The 9,568-nt window shown below is 39.8% G+C and overlaps 1 protein-coding gene across 2 annotated transcripts in view; it reads left to right on the top strand.

Annotated features, from left to right (window-relative positions):
* The window catches only part of PDXK (pyridoxal kinase), a 266,020-nt gene extending 259,751 nt beyond the window's left edge, over positions 1–6,269 (top strand). For both annotated transcript variants that reach the window (XM_033943087.1, XM_033943088.1), the window contains exon 11: positions 5,422–6,269. In XM_033943087.1, coding sequence (XP_033798978.1) covers positions 5,422–5,534 — 113 coding nt within the window. In that variant the 3' untranslated portion in view covers positions 5,535–6,269. The remainder of the gene's footprint in view (positions 1–5,421) is intronic.
* Positions 6,270–9,568: the final 3,299 nt, after the last annotated feature.

Consider the following 9,568-nt stretch of genomic DNA (forward strand, 5'->3'; position numbering starts at 1 on the left):
TGGGGCTGTGGTGTGTTCTTGTTTTTAGCAATGTTAGGTGATTTTAGCAATGTTAGGTGATTTGCCAGTTGAGATCACTTCTTATTCCTTCTAATTTGACTAAGGTGGTTCACATGGCTGTTATAAGTCACTTGGACTACTGTAATTCCCAGTATCATGCACTGACAAAAACTAACCTTAGAAGGCTACTACACATCCAAAATATGGCAGCTAGACTAATTGCTAAAAAGAGGAAATTGATCACTTCACACCTATATTTGCAGTGGTGCATTGGCTCCTGATCTCTGTGCAAATTTTGTTTAAAATACTATGTTTGGTTCTTAAGGCATATGTGGGTACACCTTCTCTATCAAATAAATTGATTGAGTATCCCTGTTTGGAATGACTGGATTCTTTCCAACATCTTTTATTCCAGCTGCCAGTACTGACTGTGGTTCAATTGTTGACAACTAGAAACAGGACATTCTGTTGTGTCTTTCCATCCCTATGCCACACTGCCTTATGACATTAATAGTGTTGGCAACTACATGTATTTTAGGAATGCTTTAAAAACTTGGCTCTTTACAAAGCATTTTAATTGATATGGGATTAATATATTTTGGGCTGGATTTTATTACTTTTTATTGGAAATGTTATTTTATTGTTTTGGTTATTGGATATTCAATTATGCACTTATTTTGCCATATTGGATCGTAATGTACTGTAAATTGTACGGGTGTTGCACTGTTTTAATATGGTAGTTGTGATATATAAAGTTAATAAATCAAATTCTTTCAAGTTTCAAGTTTATTAGGCTTTCATATACCGCCTATCAAGGTTATCTAAGTGGTTTTACAATCAGGTACTCAAGCATTTTCCCTATCTGTCCCAGTGGGCTCACAATCTATCTAACTTACCTGAATGATAAGCTTAGTTTCTACATAGCATCTTATCAGAATCTATTTAATCAAACATTATGCACTCCCTCCCCCCCTTTGTACAAAACTGCGAAAGCGTTTTTTAGCGCAGGTTGATGTGCTGAATGTTCTGCACTACTTCCGATGCTCATAGAGTTCTATGAGCATCAGGAGCAGCACAGAGCATTCAGCGCGCTGGCCTGCGCTAAAAAACACATTCCTTGTTTTGTAAAAGGGGGAGTTTATTCTGTAAACTAGCATTCTGAAATCTGTGAATCAGGAGAACCCAAGATGCTTTTGAGATTGTATCAAGAACTTCAACTATGGCATTTGAAGGCAACAGACTCTTATGGTTCACCATGTGGCAGAGAGTCTGTCCTTGGAGATATTGCCAAGAAAGCAATAGATCTAATAAAGGACCACTGTTCACTTCAGATGATGCATGACATCACCTCTACTACTTGAATGGCTCTATGGAAAGTGGAGGCGGTTTAAGCATTATCCATTGTATGCTCAATCTTGATATCATCAGTGGTCAAAGCCTTACTGACTTAAATGTAAGAGAGCTTATAGCCAGAATCCCAGTCTTCATGCAAGAAGTTCTACCTTTTGGAGGAAAGTTAAATTTGTACATACAGTATATCATTATTTCCTGCGAATTCCAGACATTTTGATTCTCTGGATAATAGAGAAAAGCTAAAGAGTAAGGTTATAGACAGTTCCACCAACTTGCCCTCTCATCCAACACCTAAAAGGAGCATCTCTTTTTGAGCAGTGAGTAGTTCATATTATCATTTCTTCCCAAAATATTTTTTCATAAATGATTATAATTTTTTAAAATAAAAATAAACACATGCTCATAGAGAAAGGGGGTAAAAAGAGGAGAATGGCAAATGACTATGTAACACTCAGCATAACCAATAAACACACAAAAAGATATCCTACTGTCTATTAAGAACACTTATTATCTGGAGTTCAGAAATACAACATAATATCTATCCTGCTATGTGACCCCAGCTTTGGAATAAAAGAGACTACTGTACTGCTTCTGCTTCAATGAGACAAACACTCTATTTTTTATTATGCAGAATATTTTGGACTCCAGTGAGATTATAAAAATTAGATAGTACACGCTCCAACAGATGTTGGCACTGTCAAATTGAAGCAGGTACTTTAGATCATCTTTTGTTTCATTGTCCTTTAATAAAGGTTTTTTGGAGGTCTATTTGGAACAAAATTTTGCTCATTCTTGAAGTGACTTTGCCATTGTCTTACGGTACGGTTATCTTCGGCATTTCTTTGTTTAAAAATCCGCTTAGAGCAGATAAAGATAAACTGTTTACTAATTATAACCGGAATTGCAATACAGATGATAATGAGAAATTGGAAAAATTGGGATTATTTGAATTTTTCATTCTGGTGGGAAACTAACTCTATGTCAGTATTATAGGTTTGAAAAAGAGATGTCAGAAAAATCTGGAGAGTTTAGAAAATTTAAAGAAACATGGGGTCCGCTAGATACATATGTTAATTTTCTTTAAACATACTCACATAAAATGTACCCTTTTAGACTTGATTTCAGTTCAGGGTGGGGGAGGGGCTTATTTGGGGGGGTTGGTCTTAAGTTATTTTTTTTTTTTTAAATATATAATCTTTTTAATAGGCAACAACAGACAGTATACAAAAAAACCACCTGGGAGATGAGTGTGGTGACCCACCAAAAAGCACAAGTCAGCAAGTACAATTCCAAAATACACACAACAAACATCAAGGAACAAGGTGGAACAACAAAGAGCAAAAGGTGTCCAATACAGGTTTTCAGTAACTTAGGAAACTCCTTCCCCAAATACCAACCCCCCAAATACAACCAAAAGGGCAAAGCCAAATCCCCAGAATCCAACCCCACCCATCCCACCCTCCATTGTGTGGCAGCCAAAGAAACCAAGAAATAAGATCCAAAGAACAAAATGAGAAAAAAAAAAAGAGAAAAATAAGGAAGATAGATACCCAAAATGAAAGAGAAAGATGTGATAGACGATCCCATAGAAGGTCCCAACAACAGAACACAGCTCCCAGCCCCCCATAAAATCAGGAATTGAGCAAAAAGCTTCTCTCCTTATGTGAGAGAGAAGTCCAATAAATCTCCCAAGTATCTTGAAAGTGATCCCAAGTGCCCATCTCCCGCACCCACACTGCTCGATGTTCCAATAGCGCAAGCTCATAGAGAAACAGCTTCCAGGTAGCCAAAGAAGGAGCTGCTTGTTCTTTCCAGTAAATCAAAATAGCTTTCTTAACCAAGAGGAGAGCCTTAAAAATCAAGAGCCGATGCCCCCGAGAACAGCTAGGAAGTTCCCCCCATCATAAATGGGAGCCAGGGTCGGGGTGCACACCGGCAAGGCAGGACAGATAGAGGTCAAAAAAGCCCACACCCTAGCCCAGAAAAACTGCACCTTAGGGCATGCCCAAAACACATGCCCTAAAGTAGCAGAGCCCAGGCCACATTTCAGACAAACAGTCCGGGAGGCAAACCCGTCTTATAGGCTCTCCACGGGGCAATAAAAGCCCGGTGAAGGAACTTAAATTCCTGCTCTCTATGCAGCATACTCTGGGACAGTGTACGCAGCAAGACAAAACTGAGATATCAGAGAAGCAGAAACAGGGGACCCCAAATCAGCACTCCAAGCCCTCACCAACAGGTCCGCCTGTAGGTCAGGAGCACGGGCCTCCAATTCAGAGACATAATACCAGAGACGAGGAGCACAATCCTCCCGAAGGCTAGACTCTGACCCAGACTTTTTGCTATGGAGGAGCGCAAGTGAGATTGATCCAAGCCAAAAATATCATGTTTAAGTTGTAGATATCCCAGGGCATCCACCTGTTCAAGGGCATAAAGGGACATCAGCTCCGCCGGAGAAAGAATACCCCCCTGCTCATTCAGCACATCACCAACCCTAAGAATTCCATGGGCATGCCAAAGTTGGAAGACTGCTGTCCCGTCCCGGACTAAAGTGTAGATTGCCTATAATAGGTAAGAAAGGAGAGATGCTATAATTGAGGCCCAACAATTTACAGAGCATTTTCCATATGATCCGCATATAGGACCAAATAACATGAGTATGCACTGGGGAAGACAAAAAGACAGAGGGCGAGTGCAAAAGAGAAAGACCAGAAAGGGGAAACAGAAGATCCCTTTCCACAGAAAAGGCTAAGAAAGAAGAACTCTCAAGACACCAGTCCTGCACGTGGCGCATACCACAAGACAAGTTATACGTACGCAAATCCATCAAACCAAATCTGCCCCTTGCCTCGGGCAACATCAGAACCCGAAGTGGCAACCAGGGTCACTTCCCATTCCACAAGAAAAACCGCAGGGTACAATATAAGAGGTCCAAATCAGACCTCTGGAGCTAGATTGGTAAAGTCTGCAACAAATAAAGCCAGTGCGGAACAATCATCATGTTATAGAGAAAGATACGCCCCATCAAGGACACAGGGAGAGAGCCCCAAAGACGCATACAGTCTAGAGATTTTCTAAGTAAGGGGCCCACATTCCGCGCATAGAGCCTAGAAAAAGTCGACGGTATATACGAACCTAAGTATTTCACCTGGTCAGGGGCCTCCTTCAGGGGAAAGTCAGCCCATGTGAGGGGAACACAGAGATTCAAGGCTAAGGCCTCGGACTTGGAGACATTCAGTTTAAGGCCAGACAAGGCGCCGAAGGAGTGAAAAAGCTCCAAAAGCATAGAGAGGTTATGCTCAGGATTCGTGAGAATGACCATAATGTCATCCGCAAAGGTCATACAACGTAAAGAGCCCCCCACCTCCACCCCCCGCAACAAAGGAGGCTGCTGGATTTGAAGCAACAAGGGCTCTAGGAAAAGAATATATAGCAAAGGGGAGAGAGGACACCCCTACCAGGTCCCCCTCTGCAGGGAGAATGTCAGTGAGGAGACACCATTAACAAATACAGCAGCAGTAGGGTTAAAGTACAAGGTGTGGAGCGCCTGCAGATAAAAGCCCCTAATCCCATATTTGTGCAAGAGAGGAAATAGGAAGGCCCACTCCAGCCTGTCAAAGGCCTTTTCTGAATCAGGTCTTAAGTTATTTATGTATAGTTTCTTGGTGTTTTCTGAACATATTGCTAATTTATGTAAATTTTCTTACACTGTGTATCAGCTATATTTTGCTTTATAAAATGAATAAACAATTTTTAAAATAAAATAAGAACACTTTTATTATATGCAAGCCTCATAACTTTTATTACAGCAGCCAGGCTGATGTTGTACTGTGATCTATGCAATGCATGCAAGATTCATACTGCTAGCACTTCTTCATGGCTTAGTTCAGGGTATTGCATACAGTAATTCCAATGTACTATGATTATTGCCCCAGGCAGTCTTGTCTTGTGTTGCTTGGAGTTACAAATAACCTGACCACTGGAACATTAGAGCATTTTGGTATTGTTTAAAAAAGTGAAGATCAAGTAGTCATGAGACCTGAGACTTTGTTATTTATTTGTTTTCAGCATTGGCTGGGAAAGGGAATAAGCCATCCTCTGCTCAACTGGAGCTGCGTATGGTGCAGAGCAAGAAGGACATAGAAAACCCGGAGCTGATAATCAAAGCAACTGTATTATAAAAGTTGGGAGTATCTCCTTTGAACACATATCTCCTCTTCTCTTCATTCTGTCTGTGCAGTGTTTGCCTTGGATTTGTGCCAGAGTCCCCTGCAGTCCCTGCACTCTTGCCTGTATGAATAGAAGTACATCATATTCATTCAAGCCAGCAAGGCTCTCATTTCTTTAAAAAAACTAAACTAAACTAAAACATGAAGAGGAAGAACGACAATGGATTAAGACATTATCTCTATGAAACCAGAAGTTAAATATCATCAAGTTGGCTAAATTCTTAGACTGAGAGGGGGATACCTTCCCCATACAGTATCAGGTCATGTTAAGATGTTGGTACCTCCCAATCCTGGTAACTCAGTATTTTGACAGGCAAATGCTTGGTGTTGGATTTCTAAATTATTTTGTGCCAAAATAGTATGAATTATCTATACATGTGTCGCAAGATCCCATGTCGCAACCATATAGTCAAGGTTTAACTTAATGTGAGACTAGAAGCAGAAACTCAGCTGGCTGTGGAGGCAAAACAGAAGAGAGACATAGGTTTGTCACAAAGAGGGGATTAGGGCATTAATTTGTAAGTCTATATCAGAGGCGTCTGTCAGTGCTCTTTCTCATAATCACCTGTACACTTCTCCCTCCGTATTTGCGGTTTCAGCATTTGCAGTTTCGATTATTCACAGTTTTTAGCTTGCTGGTTCCTCCCCCCAAATTGCATCAGCTGATTCCAAGCTTTTACAGAGAAAATCGCTGATTCCCAGCACTTTCTTCATCGTATTTTGCCTCTCCTTCAGGAACAGACCAGGTCTCCCACCATGTTATTCACAGTTTCACTATATTCACGATGGTTTTTAATAGAAAACAGCGAATAACATATGAAAAAGGTATTCATGGTTTTTCTGTATTTGCGGTTCTGTTAATCCCTTATCACAGTGAATACGGAGGGAGAAGTGTACTACAGATTCAGGATTTCAAAACACCTTCTAAAATAAAGATTTACTGGTTGAGACTTAAAATGATTTAACTGGCCAGAAACAACTCCTGACCAGTTAAATCGCCTGTTCAGGACTAAACGGTCATTTTCAGCAGCATTTAACCAATTAGGTACACTGAAAATGTCCATTTAACACCAAATGCAAAACCAGCTAGTTTGGAGACATTCTGGGGACCAATATTCAGCTCTTAACTGATCAAGTAACCACATAAATAGGAACACATAAAAGTCAACCATAGCTACTTAAGTGCTGAATATATCTTAGGCAGCTTAGCCAGCTCCACAAACTCAAAAATTCAATGCCAAAGCCTGGACATGGCCTGGCATTGAACTTCCAGGTATAATACTGGCAGCGGTCTGCAAAACGCTGAGTGGCACCTGCTAAATATCAACCCTTTAAATACTATACTGAGTCTGCTAAGGAGAATGAGTGGTAAGGTAATATACATATTTATAAAATTATGAACTTAACGCTGAAATGTTTTTCCTTTCATTCTTACTTCCTGCTGTTTTGGTTTCTACTATGATCTAAATTTATAAAGGAAAAAAGAAAACAAATTATTTTCAGAGATTATGCCAATTATTTTGTTGAGATTACTGTAGCCAATTTTTTGTCTTGTAATAATCTTGTTCTTCTATTATTTACATAGCATTTTCATTGAGTACACTCTAGGAAGTGAACAAGGATATGTAATAGTGGCACACAAAATATTTTTAAGCTAAAAATCATTCTTCATACTAGCGTGTTTCCCCGAAAATAAGACCTAGCATAATTTTCAGGGTAGGTTTTAATATAAGCCCTACCCCAAAAATAAGCCCTAGTCCTGGGATTCGCTAGTAACTCTTCAACACGGCTCTTCCCCCCACCCGCCGCCCCCGCACTCATCTTTGGCTCCATTTTAACATTAAATCACACCAAGTGCAAGCAGTACACAGAGGCCAGTAGTGGCCATCAATCCATATCTGTGATGTGTGGAGTCACCAAGACCTGAAAAGACAATGGAATAAAAAAAGTCAGATTATTCCCCTAGTAGACTTCTGTGTCCCCTCCTGCATCTTCCTACCCCTTCCCCAGCAAGATCTGACCCCCCCAGAATAACTTGTTGAAGCCACCGGAGCCTGCCTGCAGTCGCGGGTGTCTGTGGGCGGAAGCTTCGTCGGGGAATTCAATCTGGGTGAAGGAGAGGAAGGGAGAGATGATCATGTGCATACCCTGAAAATAAGACCTAGTGCCTTTTTTGGGCCCCAAATGAGTATGACACAGTCTTATTTTGGGGGAAACACAGTAGCTAAGACTCACAGTCATTTAAAAGTGTGATTTCTGTCCTTGAGACTAATGCATGCTTTCTGTTTTTGTCAGCAGATTAATGTCAAGTATTCATTCCTATACCTCGCAGGATTAATATAAAGATTTTCCTCCTTTGCTCTGTGGAATAAATGTTGAGTACTTAATTAGTCTCATGATAAGCTGTGAATTATGGCAAACTGCCAAATTTGCAGTAAGGTTGGTAAGCTTGGTTCACAGTAAAGTATGGCAGAGAGTGTGTTACTGTTTGCAATAAGTCACAAGGGATAATATAAAAGATATTCCTTTACAAATATGCAAGTCTTAACCAAGTCAAAATACACCTTTCCTCTGGGTCAAGAAGGAGAGAAAAGGTTATTTTTTGCTTTAAATTTATTATATTAAAAGTATTTAAACTCTGATTTGTAAGATAATGGTGACCTTTGTGATGCATGAAAGAGAGCTTTCATGTGGGTTTCTTTTTTTAAGAAGTAATCAATCATTCCCAGATATGTCCTCATGATCCTCTTTTCATGGGTATACTATTTTAATCCAAGATAGCATCTCCTTAAGAATCTTCAGAGCTTCTGCTGATTTAAGACATAGGTGAATCATGGCCCCCTATTCTATATGAATCCAACTTTTAGTTGGGGGAAGTGGTGAGACTGTTTATGGGAAACTGAAACTGTGTTAACCTACTGTGATTATGTTGATTATTATCATGTCTCATTCTAAATTAAAAACTTGAAATTTCTCTTGTCGTCAATAGTAAATATCCAGTGTACTGTACAAAGCCCCCATGTACTAGCAGAGGATGGGACTGTAACTGCTCAAAGAGTATTTTAACTGTACCTCTGTTTGATGGGGTTAATTCATCTGGTAGCCTGTTAATTATTGATGATTGTACTGAATGGATTTTAATTTCTGTACTGTGAGATAATAAAATTTTCAGTTAAACTCTACAGTGCGATGCTATACAAAGCTGTTTTGCTTCTGATTTTCAGTATTTTAACTCATTCACAGTTTAAAAAATGGAGAGATTTTATGGTTTTCTTCATGAAGCTGTTGGATCTGTTTCTGTTTTATCTCTCACAGAATCCCTTCTACCTTTTCATCCTGTAGAGGGGCTGAGAGATATCATAGAGCAGTGGTCTCCAATACATGACCCCAGAAGTTCTCCATTGCGGCCCTGGAACAGTTGGCTGAAATGTTCTTCATATCCTGTAAATTTATTAATTTCAATCTTGCCCACTTGATATAGTAACTTCTGACAATCTCTTAAGTATGTGTGGCAGAGTCCAGTCCAGGGTTTCCTGAACTCTGTGCCCACTCACACAAACAGCCTGGACACTCTTGCAGATATTATAGATTTTTTTTTAAATTAAATACAGACCTGAGCCTGTTACCCTACAGCAGAGGTGCCCATACTTTTTTGGCTTGCAAGCTACTTTTAAAATGACCAAGTCAAAATGATCTGCCAACAATAAAATTATTAAAAAAAACACAAAGCACACTGTACGCAGAAAAAATATTAATTATCATTTATATTCGGGGGTTTTCAAAGAGATCAAGGCAGATGACTTTAAAATATGCAATGTCATCTCAGTAACAACTATACCAAAATAGACAAATATACCCCCTCCCTTTTTACTAAACCATGATAGCGGTTTTTAGCGCAGGAATCTGCGCTAAATGCCCTGCGCTGCTTTCGACGCTTATAGGCTCCCTGTGCTAAAATCTGCTACTGCAGTTTAGTAAAAGGGGGC

Source organism: Geotrypetes seraphini, chromosome 4 (assembly GCF_902459505.1).
Source record: "Geotrypetes seraphini chromosome 4, aGeoSer1.1, whole genome shotgun sequence".
NCBI lineage: Eukaryota > Metazoa > Chordata > Amphibia > Gymnophiona > Dermophiidae > Geotrypetes > Geotrypetes seraphini.